General features: G+C 37.8%; 1 protein-coding gene across 5 annotated transcripts in view; it reads right to left on the reverse strand.

Moving 5' to 3' along the window:
* Positions 1-808: 808 nt before the first annotated feature.
* The window catches only part of nol4lb (nucleolar protein 4-like b), a 136,003-nt gene continuing 116,935 nt past the window's right edge, over positions 809-19,876 (reverse strand). For 3 of the 5 annotated variants that reach the window (XM_051095851.1, XM_051095853.1, XM_051095855.1), the window contains 6 exons: positions 7,661-8,025; positions 6,776-6,955; positions 6,418-6,606; positions 5,369-5,491; positions 4,514-4,718; positions 809-2,847 (listed from right to left, as the gene is read on the reverse strand). In XM_051095851.1, the coding sequence (XP_050951808.1) occupies positions 2,630-2,847; positions 4,514-4,718; positions 5,369-5,491; positions 6,418-6,606; positions 6,776-6,955; positions 7,661-8,025 (1,280 nt within the window). In that variant the 3' untranslated portion in view covers positions 809-2,629. The remainder of the gene's footprint in view (positions 2,848-4,513; positions 4,719-5,368; positions 5,492-6,417; positions 6,607-6,775; positions 6,956-7,660; positions 8,026-19,876) is intronic. The other 2 variants (XM_051095852.1, XM_051095854.1) reach the window with 1 other exon arrangement.

The raw sequence follows: 19,876 nt of genomic DNA on the forward strand, positions 1-19,876 counted from the left end.
AAAATAATGTTTATAATAGAAATTATAAATGACAGAATTTCTAACGAACTGAATGATTTTTGTAACGTTCCAATTACAAAAAATATATATATATATATATATATATATATATATATATAAATAAAAATGTTTATAATTAAAATTATAAATGACAACATTTCTAATGAACTTAATGATTTTTATAATGTTCCAATGTTTACAAAAATTACAAAAAAAGTTTAATTAATGAAAATGTAACTGAACTAAATTTCTAATGAACTTAATGATTTTTGTAATTTTTACAAATTACATTAATAAAAATAAGGTTTATTATTTATATTATAAATGACAGAATTTTTAATGAACTTAATGATTTTTATAATGTTCCAATTACCAAAAAAATTTTTTTTGACAAATGTGCTTAATTAAAATAATAATCACAAAGCAAAAATCTTAATGGTTCTAAGCAGAATTCACTTTCTTCATGCAAAATACAATTTCCTATTTTATTTATTTTGGGCAAAACTAATATTTGAAATATTTTTCAACATATAATATTTAAATATTCATGTATCTCCCCTAATTTCCTTATTTAGTTCTCTCCTGAAATAAAGCAAAAGAAATAGCAAAGACGGTCAGAGGTGAGAGGTCAATCAGAGCAACGTTAGACAATTTTGCATATGTTTTCACGTCTATAGCAACATTCTAATCGACAACTCAACATTGAAATTGGAGGCTGGACTGTGAAGGCCTACACCATAAATATAATACATCAACAAATCATTCCTTCTATATGTCTGCTGTTGTGTTTTGAGCAGGCGTGTCAAAATTGCACACAAATATGTTTTACGAGGGCAGTGTAGTCTGTGGTCACACTCGCTCATCATCATGGCTTTCAATCATAAGTAGGTCCCGGTCATGTGATTATGTATGTAATGATTCTGAAGGCTCCTCAGCGGGGGATCACGGTCGCCCTCTCTCTGTATTAGTCTGTCTCCTTTAGGGCCAGAAATGCGTTTGATTATCTTCTGCATTGCGATATTCTTTCTCCATCCCCCACTAGCAGTGCAAAACAGAGCCGCCGAGCTCCTCAATCACAGATTAGCACTGCCTCTGTGTGCAAATGGAGCAAATTACAGTGACATTACTGTCAGTTAGTCCCTAAACAAATCTACCTCGCTAACTACACATTTTTAAACCTCTCCTGGTAAATATTCAGTTCACTAAAGACCCTTTAATTGCGTCTGTTCGCGTCGTACGCGTGTTCGTGTATGTGCGCGCCAAGCTCTTGTGCCAAAGACGATTTGATCCCAGTTGATCTCGAGATTTAAGCACACACCGCGCTTTTAGAACAAATCAAACAAAAGCAAACACAAGCAGCCCTCAGTATTAAATCAAACACTCTCGACCAGAATGCAAAACGGCAGTTTCTTTTGGATTTGGCTTCCGTTTTGGTCTTTTTTTTGCCTTGTGTGTTTGCTTGTTTTTGTTTGTTTTTTTCGCCTTGAGGTGCTCTGGTTGTGTTTGGGAGGCTTGAGGTTTCAGGTCTGTGGCGTTACGTTGGAGTCCATAGCAGCAGAGTGGATTAATGGCCATTAAGAAAAGTCAACAGATAAAAGACTAACAAGCTTCCATTCCAGATCCTTCCTCTCCATCTCCGTCCAAAGCAGAATAATATGGTGGAGGAGGAGAGAGGACGTACACGTGGAAGGACACATAGAGAAGTGGAGAACGGAGGGTGACCCGTACAGAGGAAACATTAAGAGTTGGCATCTGTGAGGCCGAAGCGAAAGGTCCATTCCCAAAACAAGTCCGGCGTGTTTTTGCGATCAATACCTTGAAACGGATCGGAATATATACAACACATTTGGAGGAGGTGGAAAAGAAAATCCGCACTTCAATTACAGAAACAAATTCCCTCCCACTCTCTGCCTTCGATGCCCAAATCAGTGGACTGTGAAGTCGAGGACGGACAGGTGATAATTTTCTTCTCCTACACACTGAGAGGGGAACGCTGGGAGAGAGAGAGAGAGAGCGGGACAGACAGGCTGAGGTATTTCCAGGTGAGCTTCCACCACCTGCGTATCTATATGCATAAATTAATGATTCAGAGGTCAGAACGAATGGAAAAGTGCTTCAGGACACAGCGAGTGCTTATTTACAGCAAATACAAAGGTCTCTTAGTTTTCTTCTTGCTCTTTTTATCTTCTCTCTTTCCATTACGCCTCTAAATCAAAAGTGTCTTCATTTAGTTAGTGCCGTCTGGAGGATCGGCGTGCCGTAATTCCTCCTTTGAAGTCGCTAAAAACAAAGAAAATCAGAAATCGATGGCTCTCAGCGGGGAAACGAATGGCGCTTAAGCAGAGGGAGGCCGTGGAGAAGGCATGAAATGCAGGAGGACGCATCGAAACCGTCCGCTTCAGTGCTGCAGTGTCCTTCAGAGACTCATCTCCACATTCGTCCTCTTCATCTTGCGGCCGTTCTCGAAGTGATATGAAAGCAAAAGCTTGATGAAGCTGTTTTCTCTCTCTTCTAACATCTTTAAGAGCTAGATGGTTTTCCGTGGTGACTGGAAAACCGATGAGAATGATGATGATGATCATGTGAGGGACACAGTCAGTGTGTAGTCAGAGAGAGTGTTGAAATCGGTTCAGTTCTGTTGTAGTATTAGGTTCTCCAGCTCATCTGCCGACCGTAGCAGGAAGGCCGCAGATTCGCGGTATCCCGCGATCAGCTGACGCACTGCCGCCACTTCTGTATGGCTAAGCTGAGCCGAGGCTCCGCCTCCTCCTCCGTTCCTGCCGAGACTACTGGAGCTTGACGAGGATGAATTTGAGGCCAGAGACTTCATACTGAGATCAGTAGGACCTGAATGGAGAGAATAAAAATATAATTACTATTAGTCAACTAACCGCTTGTCGACGAGAAGAGACTTGGTTGACTAAAATTTTATTAGTTGCTTAGTTGCAGAAAAAAATTCTGTGACGGACAGATCGTTAACGGCTGGTCTATGTGGTAATCGGGCAGGACATCCAAATGCTCACCTATCATTCACTGACCTCAAATATGGCTTTTTATCTGAAAGATGTTTGTGGTAGCAACTTTACATGGCTGCTCAATCTAATTTAAACTAGAAAAATGTGCATTATTGAAGTGTCTGTGTGGAGTGTGGAAGCTGAACAGTAGCGCGCTTACTGCATGACAGATGGAGGCAGCGCTGTGGTCACTTGCTCTTAAAATACTCAGTCATTTTTGCTCATACAGATAAGAGTAATACATCTTTCGAATCTGTAAAGACTTTACGTTTTTTTTTTGTGTGCACTCACAATAACAACGAAACGTTGCGCTTTTGTAAAACAATTAAACCAAACCAACCAAACTTGAGCGCAAAACTTTGAAACTCTGTGTATACTTGTCTTACAGACATAAAAAATATAGAGAGCGAAATGTCTACTTTCAAATGAAAAAATTAAAATAGAAAACAAATATTCTCAGATTATGTAATCTGTATGAAACGTGCATACAGGTGGATCACTACTGCAGAGATGACGAGACAAAGTGGCTGACCTTATCTCTTAACCCGAAAACAAAGAAAGCACTAGTTTATCAATAAATTATGAAAAAGTTAATGCAGTCTCCTTGCTGTTATTACATCTGCCAGTGTACTGTGGCAAGCTTTTTTTGCGTGACCTTCCTGAAAATTCTCCTCAGGATTCACAAATGCTTTGTAAACATCAGATTTGATAGTTAAACGTATATGTTAATAAATTACAATAATTTGTAAATAGGGTGCGTGTACACGCCCATTTCACAATTAGCATAATCTCCACCAATGAATAACAACTATGTACATTTTAAAATTCATTTGTTTGTGATTTACTATATTAAAAAGTTTTCTGTATATGAAATGAGTCCAAAATAATTAAATAAAATTGAATTGTAAAATCTTTATGAATACCCAGACCCAGTAGATCTGTCAAAAACCTAGTTAGCTGTCTACTTTACATTATTTTACTGTACTTAATTAAATGGAACAAATAAACGATTTCTTACCAAGAGTTGCTGAACAGTGAATCAAAGCCTGCAATCTGTGATCGTGTGCAGTTGCTGACGATCGTGAAAACGTGCAGTTTTTTGTGCGCGCTGTTTTACCGGTTTCACTTTCGCTTTCGAAATCTATCACGTTTAGCAAGGAGGGGAGAGGATGGACAGGGGGGCACTGCCCGCGAATGCAAACGCAAAGTAATCAGTTTAACAGGTTTACATGGCAGAATTTTTATTTTGTTCGGTTTATCCTACCCCTCTCAAACAGATTACAATTTCATTTGGTTTGAGCATTTTATTCTGATTGAGGCGTTTATATGGAGCATTTTCATTCAGATTGGACTTTTAAACCGATTACAATGCTCCATGTAAACGCACCTATTGTAAGGTAACTTTGCTTGTATCCTGTATTCTTTCACAGCTAAGGCAATTGTGTGAGTAAGCATCAAGTTCAAACTTCAGTTAGGATGCTGCCAGCTTCTTCTCTCACCGTTGGTCTGGGCGGTAGCTGTTGTCAGTGACACGGGGTGTTGCATGGTTGCACACAGTCCGCCATAACCACGGTAGCTATAGTTGAGGCCTCCATTGATGTATAGCTGGTCCTGGGAGTAGGCTGAGGCAGCAAGGGAGTACGCAGAGTGGGTCAGTGAGACTGGCTCACGAGAGACTGCCTTATCCAGAGATAACGGCTCATCCTGAGAGAGAAAGAGATTAATACATCAGGCTGCCTTGGATTTAAAATAAACAGAGACAAAATGACACACCAAGACATACATCATATAGATATATATATATATATATATATATATACACACACACACACATATATATATATATATATATATATATATATAAGAAAGAAGGCAGCCATTGTGATTTCGAGAGAATCCCCCATTTATATGCAGATGTCACTCCTGAAACTTGAAGCCACATTGGTCCTCTTAGCAGCATCAAAAACAACTTCTATTCAAATTCGAAATGGACTATATACAGACAAGAAAGTGCACAAAGAAAGCTCGCTTAATCACTTAAAAAGCCCTCACTCATTTCAGTTTATTACAATCTCAAAAAATTCTGCTTTAATCAGCGACTATCTTTACACAGAACAATTAATCTCTTATTTACATTGCGTCTACACTTTGCTATAATGGATTCACGAGTTTCCAGAACGCAGGACTGAATTTGGCTAGTGGATTCTGACACACAAAACGCCTCTGACTGGCCATTGCGTTCCAGAAATCAACAGATATGTCTGTCATTGGCTACAATGTTCAACACTTAAGGGTCCCATCTACAGGTCACGACCCAGGGTTTGAAAAAAACTGACTTATTCCATGCTACTTACGTGTGCCTGGTAGACATCCATGCGCATTCTTTTGGCAGCTTTGCGTGATTCACTCTCACAGGCGGCTGCTAGAATGTTCTCAGCCATGGCTGAGGTCAGGTGGGGTGGTGTGGGTCTAGTCTGCTAATACACACACAGTACATTTAATATATTAACTATTATGGACTCATTTTATGGGTCATGGTGAAAGAACACTTCATTTCTCAGAATCTTGTTTTATATGCAAAATGTTGTACACTAGCATTACATTTTTTATGCTTTTGAAAGAAGTCTCTTATGCTCACTAAGGCTCCATTTATTCAGTTTCAAAATGCATTTTATTCCTATGATGCAAAGCTGAATTTTCAACATCATTACTCCAGTCTTCAGTGTCACATGATCCTTCAGAAATCATTCTAATATTCTGATTTCGTGTTTAAGAAACATTTTATTATCAGTGTTAAAAGCAGCAGTGTTGTGGTGCTTAATATTTTTGTGCAAACTGATAATTTTTTTTAGGCTATTTCAACAAAGTGAAAGTTAAAATTGACACAGAAATGTTTTGTAAAATTATAAATTTCTTTACTGTCACTGTCAATCAATTTATTATTTCTAAATAAATTAGAATATTAAAAAAGAAATGTATATTTTATAAAAGTTATCTGAAAACAATTGTGGACATTTTGTCTTGTATAGAAGTATTTAAATCTGTGCTAATAGTTTTGACAGTTTTGAACTTAATCTACAGAAATGTGTCTAATATGAAAGATATAAATAAACAAATTTACAAAAAGAATCTAAATTATGTCATTATTTCTGCTTTTTAGCAAAACTTGTTTTGGACAAATTACATTCCTTTCTCTGAATTCCCGTTTTACAATGTAATTTACACTTACAGTCATTCAAATGAATTAAAATCACAACTCATGAATATTAATTTAATTTCAATGTAATTTTTGCCTGTGTTAGCTTCATCACTAAACAAATCTGTATTTCTCAGTATCTGTACTATGTTGACCACCAGGGGGCAATATAAGTCACCTAACCATTACAAATGTGTCAGCATGTACCTCCATGCCGTTCTTCTTCATGCGACGACAGGATTTGAGGTAGGTACGGATGCGTTTGCGAGCACGTTCCTGAAACTCTGGGAACTGACGGCTGCAGGATTCAATAATGGCCTGGATCTTCTCTTTAGGCTGTTTAGAGATTGGCACCATACGGTCCAGGTTCTCATCCACAAAAAGACGTACAAACATCTAGAAAAAGAGAGAGAAATTAATTACCTCGACTAAGCATAAAACATGCTCATAAAACATGCATTGAGGAATTCTAGTTTGACTTACAGCTGAAAAGCCATCCAAGAGCACATGATTTACAGCTCTTTTTATGGAGTAGAAATCATGAGTTGAATGCTCTTATACTCACATTAAAAGCCTTCAACCTCTCTGGATCCACTCCTTCTACATCATTGATCTTATCGCTATCGTCGTGGTCATCGTGGTCATCGTCATCATCGTCAGCCGTCTGAGACCGACCAACAGTCAGATCTTCAGGGCACATCTCAATCTTTATTGAATCATAGCTGCCTGAACTGTATTGAGGAGACTGCAGAAACACACAAAGAAACCAAGGTAAGCCTTCTGTCTGCAAGAGCGTATTGACGATCAGAAAAGACTTTCAAAGGAGGACACGGACTAAAAGATGTATCAAAAAGATGATGTCTACCAATAAGGCCATTCATGGCCACCGTTGGCGCTTCGGCTGATGAAAACCACGTCTTCAAGGTCTAACAGTGTTATTCAGACATTCTCAGTACAGAAACTCTTGGGCTGCATTTGAGATTGTGAATCCATTCGTATGAAAGATAGTTTTGCGCTCCTCTTTTCACAAAGACAATGCAATTAAAAAGGAGACGGGAAGCAACAGCGGCTGACCATGGAGAAGAGGAATGAAATGAAAGTTTCTATTCATCTGGGAGCCTTGCTCGGCATATTGTTCAAACCTCTCTGCAACTATCTGAATGAAAAACTCTCCTGTGCCACGCTAGCTAACTAAATGAATGAGGTTTGATTGAGCGCATCTTAGACTGTGGGTTCAGCTCGCATTGTACGCTCAAAACAAATGCATCTGTTGTGTACAAGGGTGAAGGAGAAGTCTACAGGCAGTACCTGTAGCAAGTTCATTAGATTAGCAAATAAGAATGTTTAAAAGCCAGGTACTTGATATTAAAAAACTCGACTATTGAAATTTTGGTATTGTGACAACTAATTAGCATTCAGTGTTTTTATGATTCTAAATGAATACATGTACCTTGTTATTATAGTCCCTGATGTCTCGGTCAAGGCGTAGCTCTGAGGATTTAGGGTATTTTCTGCGCAGCTCCTCTGCGTGCTCAGGGTTAAAGGTCGCCAGCATGGCGGCAGCACTAGGCAGGGCCTGACTCAGTCTGTCGGTGAGGTTGACTGGTTGCTGGTCCTCTGAGGATGAAGACGAGGAAGTCGTGCTGAAGTCGAGTGGTGCCGCGGTACCGTTTCCGTTGCCGTTGCCGTTAACCTCAGCATACGAGCCTGATCCGGGTCCCGTCCCCGTACTTTCACTCACACCGGCCGCACCAACTGAGGGAGGAGTCAGTGTGCGAATCCCATTGCCACTCCCACTTTCAGAAGATGAATCATCTGAAAACACATGGCGAAAATTTAGTATTGTTCCAACAGCATACAGTTTGATTATTCTTAAAGGTGCAGCATGTAATTTCTGCATCTTTAGTAAGGGATAGTTAACTTAAAAATGAAAATTACCCCATGATTTACTCACCCTCAAGCCATCCTAGGTGTGTATGACTTTCTTCTATCAAACGAATACAATCAATCAGAGTTATATTAAAAAATGTCCTGGCTCTTCCAAGCATTATAATGGGAGTAAATGGGTGTTGAGATTCAACAAAGTGCATCTGTCCATCATAAAAATTACTTCACACAACTCCAAGAGATTAATAAAGGCCTTCTAAAGTGATTTGATGTGTTTGTGTATGAAAGATATCCATATTTAAAATTATATAAACTGTAATCTCTAGCTTCCGCTAACTGTTGTACATGCGTCCACAATAGAGTGACATTCCAGCGGATGATGTAAGATGTAGGTGTAGCGTAAACTCCGGTAAGATTATGCCAGTCTCGCGAGAACCAAGTTTTATTTACAGGAAAGGAAAACCAGCCTCCTCTTGACTTGTATTGAAATCCTCATTTTGTACTTCTAATTTGCAACTGGTGTTTTGTTCTGCTCTCTCCACTGTGTTTCTGCATTTGTCAATTCTTACTGGAGCTTATGCTACACCTACGTCAACCGCTGGAATGATTTAATTCACTACAGAAGGCCTTTATTAACCTCCCGGAGCCGTGTGGAGTATTTTTATGATGGACGGACGCACTTTATTGGACTTAAAAATCTCAACACCCATTCACTGCCATTATAAAGCTTGAAAGGGCCAGGACATGTTTTGATAAAACTCCAATTGTATTCGTCTGAAAAAAAAAGTCATATATAGTATATATAAAGGATAGCTTGAGGGTGAGTGAATCATGGGGTAATTTAAATTTTTGGGTGAACTATTCCATAGCACCAAAACAAAATGACAATTTCCCAAACATTCACCCATTTTTGGTAAGAAAGCTGGCAGTTATGACCAAAAAGTTAGTTGAGCTGCTATATGTTTTGGTCCTCAATCAAACAAAACAATGTTGAAAGTGCCACAGAGCAACAGGGCTTAGGAAAATGGACCAATGAATAGTTTATTTATAGTAATACTGGGATAGAAGAAAGTATTGTACACTGCTCAACCTGAAGGATACTTTTGACTGCGTCTGCAAATGTGAAGCCTATTTGTTGCTGTTTTAGAAGATGACTCTTTTGAAACACATTACGTTGCCCACTGTCAAGACTTCTTCCTGTCAGGCTAACAATGTTAGCATGCTAATTTGCTACACTGGAAGCATTCACAGCATTTACGAGTGACAGTCGGCCTGCAACTACATCCTCTACAAAGTCCATTCTACCAGATGGTGTTCAGTACTGTCCAGTTTGAAAAATCCTTCAAGCCCCACATATTCTTTGTTTTTTTTTTTCAGCATTTTAGTGTATTTGAACCCTTTCCAACAATGACTGTATAATGGGGGGAGGGTGAAAACTTTTGGAATTTGATGATCAGGGTAATTTTAACTTATAAAATAATAATAATAAGAAAAAAAAAGAAAAATGTACACATCTCCATTCTGTTCAAAAGTTTTCACCCTCCGACTCTTAATGCATTGTTTTTTCCTTCTGAAGCATCAGTGAGTGGTTGAATCTTCTGTAATAGTGGCATATAAGTTCCTCATTTGTCCACAGTGTGAAAAGATGGATTTCAAAATCCTTCAAGACCTGAAGGATTTTTCTGAAGAACAGCAGTTTAACTGTTCAGGACAAACAAGGGACTCATGAACAACTATCACTAAACAACAAAAAAAAACAAAAAAAACACAGCTGTGGATCATTCAGGTAACAACAAAGTATTAAAAATCAAGCGCATGTAAACTTTTGAATGGGGTCATTTTTATAAATTCAGTTATTATTTTCTCTTGTGGATTATATGTAAACATCTTTTATATGAAATGTCTTATTCAGGTAAGTACTAAGTAAACAATAACATGCATTTTGTATGATCCCTCTTATTTTGGTAAAATAACATTTTTCAGATTCTGAAAGGTGTATGTAAATTTTTGACCTCAACAATTTAAACAATTTTCATTTAGAAATTACTAGTAAACTTTGAGAATACATACAAAGAAATGGCAAGTAAAATGTTGAAGTGGAACAACTAAAATAGTATTTTGTTGTATTTTTGTTGTAGAGCATTTGAGCATTTTGGGATTGTCTTTTCTGTGAAGGTTATGATGCTACCTTACAATTTGATGTGGCATTGTTGCGTCAACATCAACTAAACATTCAACCTCAACTGTATATAAATATAAGCTATAATACATTTATAGCTATTTACAAGTAAGTAATAAAAAAACAAGATTACCAGAGCAAAAAATAATCTTGGACATACCTCAGCAAACTAATACAGCAAATCTAAATAAAAAGAACTGTGAAAATAAAACGTACAGTTGTAATGACTACACAAAGCTATAGGGGGAAACAACAGCGAGGGCAGAATTGGGGTCAGCGTACAGTGCCAGCAGGAAAAACAGAGACAGAGGGAAGAAAAAGAAAAGAGGACAGGATGGATTGGATGTAGAGGAGAGGGCACAGGCTGGTTGGAGAAGGAGGGATGGAGATTGGATGAAAAAAGGGAGGGGGTGATGCGGAGTGAGTTAGGGGACGAGGGCAGCGGGAAGCAGGTCAGAGTCAGGGGCACTGAACATCGATGGAGGAAGGGAGAGAAGGATGGGGGGATGGTGAAATTATCAGTGCAGGACACTGGATGAGAGGATGTGAGAGGGAAGAAGATAAAAGAAAGCTGGGTGTTACCGAAAGGGAGAGGGGCAGAAAGAAAGAGGGATGGAAGAATAAGCCAGAGAGTGGGAGAGAGGCAGAAAAAGAGACATCGAATGTGGGAGCGTGGCAGAGACAGCCGCATATTTATTGGAGTATAAAGAGTATTCATGCAGGGAGAGGAAGGCCGGACTAATGCCTGCCAGCTCTGCTAAAAAGCTCTAAAGCGTACGCACACACACTCTCACAGTTTTTCTTGCCATTCCCTCCTTCACTGGTCTTTCAGGAAAGGTGTTTGAATGACAGATGAGAGAGCTCCCAGTGTAATGTCCATAAAATGTGTGAGCGTGCACGCGGGCGCTGCTGTGGATGTGTCTCTTATGCGCCGTGATGTGTTGAATACACTATTTGCTTGCCTCTGCTCAGGAAACGGCTACAGCAGTCAGGCTTTTGAAGTGCAGATACTGGGCCGAAGCTGTGCAGTGTTTCTCTCGGTTATGTTTCGACCAGCTTGCAAATGGTTGGCTGGTTACACTGGCACTTAGGTACAATCTTCCTGACGTGTGCACAGAGGCTCCAACATTCATTTTTTTCACGCTTGTCAATGGCGAGAGAATTAAGATATTTTAATAAATAATTTCTTCGAAATTAATGAACAAACTTCTTCCTCGGCTGGGATGGTTTAGAGCCCCTTGAAGCCGCATTTAAACATTTTAGAAGTTCAAACTCGCAGGCACCATAGATGTCCACTATATGGAGAGAAATCCTGAAATGTTTTTCTCAAAAAACATAATTTCTTTATGACTGAAGAAAGAAAGACATGAACATCTTGGATGACAAGGGGGTGAGTAAATTATCTGCAATTTTTTGTTCTGGAAGTGAACTTAAAATATAAATTTAATTAAAATATTTTATATTTATATTTAATATACAATATTTGATAAAAAAAAGTCTTATACAATCACTAAATCTGTATTTATTTAAGTTATAGTAAAAATTGTAAAATTGTGAAATATTACTATAATTTAAAATAAATTTTCTATTTTAATGTTTCAAGATGTAATTTATTCCCTAAATACTCATTAGGGAAGTCTAGTCTAGTCTTCAGTGTCATATGATCCTTCAGAAATCAATCTAATATGCTAATTTGCTGCTAAAGAAACATTTCTTATTGTTTCTTTTTTTTTTTTTTTGAAAGAAACATTTTCTTTCCTGCTTTATTTTGGATACATCATTTGATGAATTTGACATTTCAAAAGAACAGCATTTATTTGAAATAGAATACATTTTGTAATATTATAAATGTATTTACTATTACTTTTAGATAAATTTAATGCATCCTTGCTGAACAACAGTATTCATTTATCTAAAAAATAAAATAAAATAAAATAAAATCTTACTGACCCCCAATTAGGAACATAAGTTTATATGATAATAAATATTAATAATATTAATACTAAAAATGCTATTAATAATATTATTAATTGTGACCATGGACCACAAAACCAGTCGTAAGTAGCACGTTTATATTTGTAGCAATAGCAAACAATACACTGTATGGGTCAAAATGATCAATTTTTCTTTTATGCCAAAAATCATTACGATATTAAGTAAATTTCCTACCGTAAATATCAAAACTTAAATTTTGATTTTTTTGCACCCTCAAATAGTTGTATCTCAGCCAAATATTATGCTATCCTAACAAACCATAAATCAATGCAAAGCTTATTTGTAAATCATCAAAAAATTGTTTTGATACATTTACAGTAGGAAATTTACAAAATATCTTCATGAAACTTGATCTTTACCTAATTTCCTAATGATTTTTGGCATAAAAGAAAAATGTATAATTTTGACCCATACAATGTATTTTTGGCTATTGCTACAAATATACCCCAGCGACTTAAGACTGGTTTTGTGGTCCAGGGTCACATATGAGTTTAGTAATTTATGCAAACAATATATGAAATTGATACATTTCTATTGAAACCCACTAAACTCAGATAATTATCGGTAGTCCAAATATAAAAAACCTGACAATCAATTAAGTAGAAATAGATGAATATAAGAAAAATATTGCTTAAAATAAAAAAACAACAACTGGCCAGTGTCACTTAAGAGCATTGGCTGTGGGCCTTGTCCACACAGAATTAATCTCTGAGATAACTGGACTGATGGGAGCTGCTTTATCATAGCAGTGTAGCATTCAGACCAGCTCAGACAAACATACACACGGACCCTTGTGCTGTAGCAAGGCCAGTGGAAGGGAGTCTGATAACCTCCTTAACACGATATGCATCACCAAAAGCAGGTGGCAGCTTCCTGAAGCTCTCCTTTCTCATTTGATGCGAATAATGACAGCCAATAAAACATGCAGACAAGCCGACTGCATCTGAACATCCATCTATCTTGATTTTAGACTGAAATTCTATCCATCCTACAAATACAACAGTTAAAGGTGAGGCTACTTTAGATGCATTCTACTTCTGTTCAGTGTTAACTATATTAATACTGTATAAAAATGACTACATCTCTAAGGGAAAAAAAAAATTCCACAGTGGGTCGAGTCATTGTCGCTATGTTTATTCCCTCAATTACTCTAGCAGGTGTGTGTGTTTGCATGTGACGCACACAGACACACAGAGGGGCACAGGCACAACAGTCGATAGCACCGCTGTGCTTCCTGTCTCAGAATCTCAGTAACGACCAATCAGGCATAATGATCCAGTCTACACAGCAGGGCCTGTGAGGAGTCACCATAACACAAACATTTCATCAAGGGGTGCAGTCCATGTGCTGATTGGCTAAGAGGACAGACGGTGTACTTTTTTGAACCCCCCTACATATATGTACAAGGCATCTAAACAGGGTGGCAGCACACGGAAGGGAAAGAGAGATGCTTGGCTCTTTTCTTGTGCAGTAATTGACTGTTTTTTTAATTCATGCGGATGACCTCCAATTAGTGGGCTCCTCAGATAAGCCTGAGCCTGTCAGTCAGCTCCCCCCACTGCAGTCTAACAGAATCTTATTCACCGCACACCTAACACCACACATTTCTTACAGATTCTCCCTCCTCGTCCCTCATTTATTCAGACCAGCACTGGTCGATGGGGGCTTGATCGACAAACCACACGTTTTTTTTTACAGTGTAAAATGCATAGTAAAAGTAAAACAGCTGAGTATAGCACTCAGAACTTAAGTAATATGCCATAAATTAACCAGAATAACATTTAGAATTTAAAATAATAACAAAAAAAAACATCATTTGGTCCCTTTTCAAGAATGACTGTATGATTTTGAGATCCATCTTTTCAAACTGAGGACAAATGAGGGACTCATATGCAACTATTACAGAAGATTCAAATGCTTGATGTTTCAGAAAGAAAGCACGATGCATTAAGTGCCCGGGGGTGAAAACTTTTGGAATTTAAGGGTAAATTTAACTTATTTTGTCTTCTGGGAAACATGTACGTATCTTCTGTAGCCTCTCAAGGGCAGTACTAAATGAAAAAAATATGATATTTAGACAAAATAAGAAAAATGTACACATCTCCATTTTGTTCAAAAGTTTTCACCCCCCGCTCTTAATGCATGGTTTGTCCTTCTGGAGCATCAGTGAGCATTTGAACCTTCTGTAATAGTTGCATATTAGTCCCTCAGTTGTTCTCAGTGTGAAAAGATGGATCTCAAAATAATACAGTCATTGTTGGAAAGGGTTCAAATACACAAAAATGCTGGAAAACCAAAGAATTTGTGGGACCTGAAGGATTGTTCTGAAGAACAGCAGGCAGTTTAACTGTTCAGGGCAAACAAGGGACTCATGAACAATTATCATTAAACAAAAAGCACAGGTGTGGATCATTCAGGTAACAACACAGTACACAGTGCACGTAAACTTTTGAACCAGACCATTTTTATAAATTCAACTATTATTTTTTCTTGTGGACTATATGTAAACATCTGTTACAGTATGTGATATATCTTATTCAGGTCAGTAGTAAATAAACAATAACATACATTTTATATGATCCCTCTTATTTTGGTAAAATAATTAACATTTTTAATGATTCTGAAAGGGGGATGTAAACTTTTGAACTCAACTGTATGTGTGTACACACATGCACAGATAAAATATAAACACATATTATACACATAACATTTGGTATATTATTCGGTTTACATGTATTTTTATATATAATATCTAAAGTACAACTGGTGCAAAGGAGGGAAATTCATCCCCTCTTCCACCCCATCCCTCCATCTCGACCCCTCTCACTCCTGCACAATAGAGACCCACCCTGTCTGCTTGCACCACCCCTCCTCTCCTCTCGACTCTTCTTAAAAAAAAAAAAAAAAAGAAAACAAAAAAAACAGGAGCTGGGATACTGGAAGTGAAAGAGAGAGCTGACAGTGCGGTCCAGCTGCTCTGAATGTCACAGTGATTCATTGGGGCATTTAGCGCACTGGGGACAGGACAACACTGGAGTGTGTGTGTGTTTAAGAGGGCAAGGGTCTAACAGGCACAAGGGCACTCGCACAAACATGCTGATTGAAACCAGGCTCGTTGAGTTGCTGTCAGGTTGTGAGGATGGTCCACAGACAGTCAATCAATGCTTTACCCATGATTCCCCTGGGGTGTGGGGGCAGAGGGCAGGCGGGAAGAGCAGAGTGCTGCATCAGCCGCCAGCTGCCAACAAACTCATCATAAAATACTTCCTTAACACGGACGTACACAAAACCACAGATGCACATAACCAATACTCTCCTGCTTTGAGACATCCAGTTTTCATTTATACACACGCACTATGGCTGTGCTCCAAAATTAAGTGAGCTGTTTACCAAGACAGCATTTTAAGATTAACATTTTGAAATCCATCTTTTCACACTGAGGACAACTGAGGGACTCATATGCAACTACAGAAGGTTCAAACGGTCACTGATGTTTCAGAAGGAAAACACAATGCATTAAGGGGGGTGAAAACTTTTGGAATGTGAAGATCAGGGTAAATTTAACTTATTTTGTCTTCTGGGAAACATGTATGTATCTTCTATAGCTTCTGAAGGGCAGTACTAAATGAAAAAAAGGATATTTAGGCAAAACAAGAAAAACGTACACACTTTCATTCTGTTCAAAAGTTTTCACCCCCTGGATCTAAATGCATTGTTTTTTCCTTCTGGAGCGTCAGTGAGTGTTTGAACCTTCTGTAATAGTTGCATATGAGTCCCTCAGTTGTCCTCAGTGTGAAAAGATGGATCTTGTTGGAAAGAGATCAAATACACCAAAATTTAGGTAACAACACAGTACTCAAAATCAAGTGTAAGTAAACTTTTAAATGGGGTCATTTTTATAAATTATAAAATAAACTATTATTTTCTCTTGTGGACTATATGTAAACATCTTTTATGTGAAATACCTTATTCAGGTCAGTACTAAATAAAAAAAATAACATGCACTTTGTATGATCCCTCTTATTTTGGTAAAATAATTCACATTTTGCAGATTCTGCAAGGGGGATTTAAACTTTTGACCTCAACCGTATTCAGTTAGGATTTTGTCCGAGTGAGTTGCATGCAAGTTTTGGAACAGAGCTTGTACAGTATATTCAATTATGCCTGTTTTTCAGTTCTCCATTGGCATTAGAAAACCTGATTGGCCAATCAAAACAGCGGGCCCAAGTCTCCTTATTAAATTCAAGAAATACGTACTTCTCTACACTGTTTGTAATAACTTGTTAATTAAAATGAACCATATATCAAACTTTACTTGGCCTAAACACTGATCCTTCTCTGGATTATGCACAAACATTTTAATCAATATGATTTAATCTACAACAGCGATTTCATATTTTACAGGAGCCAGTATAAATCAATGTTTTCATTGTAGTCCGGGTCTGAGAACATTGATTTAAATAAACGCTACTGATAAAGCATGGCATTAATTAAGGGAATTGTTTCTTTAATGCAGCAATGGGCCAATAAATTAAATTAAACTATGTCATGTACACAGCATAGCCTGTAGCTCCTGGAGTGTGGGTAAGGGGACAGCGGACTACACAAAAATCTAGTTCACCATTCAATCAGCTCTGTTCTACATCATCAGAACAACTAAAGCATGAATCACAGAGCTAAAAATACTATTTAACCATGTGGGCCTTCACACATGCACACATGTACACGTGCACACATGAGCATGCCAAAACTCACACCATGCAAACACTTACACACATGGTAAAATGCACACAGAAATCATGTCTCTCTCTCTTTTTTTAAATGTCCAGAAACTTTTTGGTTTACACTGTATTTTAACAAATTAAAATGCATTCACAAACAAATACACAAATGTCTCCCTCAACGGTCAATTTATGAGACCATGAGACTACACATGGCGTGACTTGGATTCCATTTGCCACAAACAAATAATACACTGTTTCATGCACACACACACTCAAACAAAGAACAGAGGTCTTTACACCCGCGCACACTTATGCATGTATATATTCATGCATAAAAATGTCTGTTTTTCCAAATAATATACTGAATGTGCATGCATATGCATACCAGCAAACCAGCATACCAGCATATAAGAAATAGGTGCAATTAAGAGTGTATATATTATGGATGTTATAGTGATAAGACCACAGTGTAGAGGCTAAAACTCACAAATACAACTTTTCTCCTCAGGTAAAACCATACTAGAGTTCATACCGTTCAGGCACTTGCTATTTTCTGAAGAGCTGGATTTAAGTGAGCAGAAACACGGCAGGAGTTTTACTGGAAATTTATACTTAGATGCTCAGAAGTCATAATTATGATGTGCATTAGGGTCATGAACTGCCTTTTTTATTATTTTGTTCAGTTCCCTGAGGTCCATTTATAATGTTATCAAGGTTTTCACATCAAAAACCATCATAATTTAGAAGTAACAGGCTATTTTCACTCCTGTTTTTACCCTTCTCATCAGAACGTTCTGTTTGAATAGGTGTGGCATATTGTAGACTCACTGCTGTGATTGGCTAATAGTTGTGCATGTTTGACAGCCTTCGTCCTTCATAGATGGACACTGCTGTGATTTAGGACAAAGTAATAGTGTCCATGTAATAAAAACAGTTACTCACACTTGTGTGTTGCAACATTACTGTCAGATTTAATATAGCCGGCACAGCATTGTCTTTTAGTGTGTATTCACACTAAAAACTTGTAGTTCGGTTCATTTGGTTAATTTGTTCTGGACCAAAAAGGAAAATTATACATTTGGTCCTGGTCTGCTTAGCGTTCACACTGACATTTTTGACAGCGAACCTAAAGATACCAAACCTAAAAGCATAGTGATACGTTCACAACCACTGGTATATCTGTAGCAATAGCCAACAATACATTGCATGGGTCAAAATGGCAGATTTTTCTTTTACGCAAAAATCATTAGGATAATAAGTAAAGATCATGTTCCCTGAAGATATTTTGTAAATTTCATACAGTAAATATATCAAAATGTAATTTTTGATTAGTAATATGCAATGCTAGGAACTTCATTTGGACAAATTTAAAGGCGATTTTCTCAATATTTAGATTTTTTTGCACCCTCAGATTCTAGATTTTCAAATAGTTTTATCTTAGTCAAATATTGTCCTATTCTAACAAACCATACATCAATGGAAACCTTATTTATTCTGCTTTCATATGCTGTATAAATCACAATATAATAAAATTGACCCTTATGACTGGTTTTGTGGTCCAGGGTCACATACTTCATGATGGAACTCACCAAACACTCCAAACAGAATGAACAGATACGTTTGATTTAAAGCGCTTTAAGTCGAACACACCTAATGCCGTCTGCTAGACTCATAACTATGGCTGGACGAAGCATGCTCATTATTGTGTGTATATGATTTTCTTTATTATGCCCTCCGCTCATTTTGTTTTGGATACACTGCTTGTTCCCTTCTTAAAATCATGTCACATAGTGTCACATCTTGTCATTTACATCCTGCTTTTGGTTTGTTTAGAAGTATTTGGTCCGTGTTGCGTTCATATTTCAACAGAGTTCGTTTGGAAGCGGACCGAGACCCATCTTTTTAGCAGTCTCGGCCCGCTTGTTTGGTGCACACCAGACTTACTCAAATTCAACATTCAGACTTACTCAAATGAACCGCACTAACAGAGCAATCACACCAGAGTTGGTTTAAATTGAACCAAACATGACAAGTGTGAACACCCTTAGTTTCAACCTTTCTGAAAAATCCAGCATCGAACTGTGCCTTGTTTGTAAACAAATCCACGGTAAGATGAAGTGAACAAAGTACAAAGTTCTTACTGACGAGGTCTGGAACTTCATTAAAAATGAAGTCCACTCTTTCCTAATGTTGGGATCAGAAGGAAGGCAAAGACTGTTTTTCCACAACTTGGCACTATACAGTCTTGTTGTCTTTGGAGCCGTATTTATAGTTATAGACCTGCATTTGTCTTCTTCTGTGGAGGCAGTGTTTAGCCACACTATTACATCATAAAGTGGCACATTCCACTACCTTCGTTTTGGCAGATTGGCATCAATATAGGCTGTTTTTAGACTAATGAAAATGTTGAATTCTGAAAATTACAATGTTTTTATAGCACAATGACCTCTTAAATGTCAGAAGATCCGGGGGAAATTTGATTTCTCAGTTCATGACTCCTTTAAATGCACTTTGGCCATTTCATATTTCTTTCATTCTTTATGTCTTAAAATGCAGAAAGAAGGAATCTTAAGTTCCAATCATAATGGTGACATTGTGTTGCTGTTCATCTTGTATGTACAATCATTGCGACATGATTCATAAGACAGTACGAGAACCTGAGAGGAACAGTCAGACTGATCATACTGCACCGTTTCACTTATCGTGGATAAGATGCCCGGTAGCTTCTGTCAGCCTGGGTTTTTTTTTCCCCAAACCTCAGAGGAGCTGACCTGAGCACAAGCAGTAACAGATGCTAATTCTTTCACTTCTACTTCCCCAGCCGCCCTGCAGGGAGTGTGTGCGCGGATGCGTATGTGTGTCGGACTCCCCTCTGCGGGAT

This window comes from Labeo rohita, chromosome 23 (genome assembly GCF_022985175.1).
Source record: "Labeo rohita strain BAU-BD-2019 chromosome 23, IGBB_LRoh.1.0, whole genome shotgun sequence".
Lineage (NCBI taxonomy): Eukaryota > Metazoa > Chordata > Actinopteri > Cypriniformes > Cyprinidae > Labeo > Labeo rohita.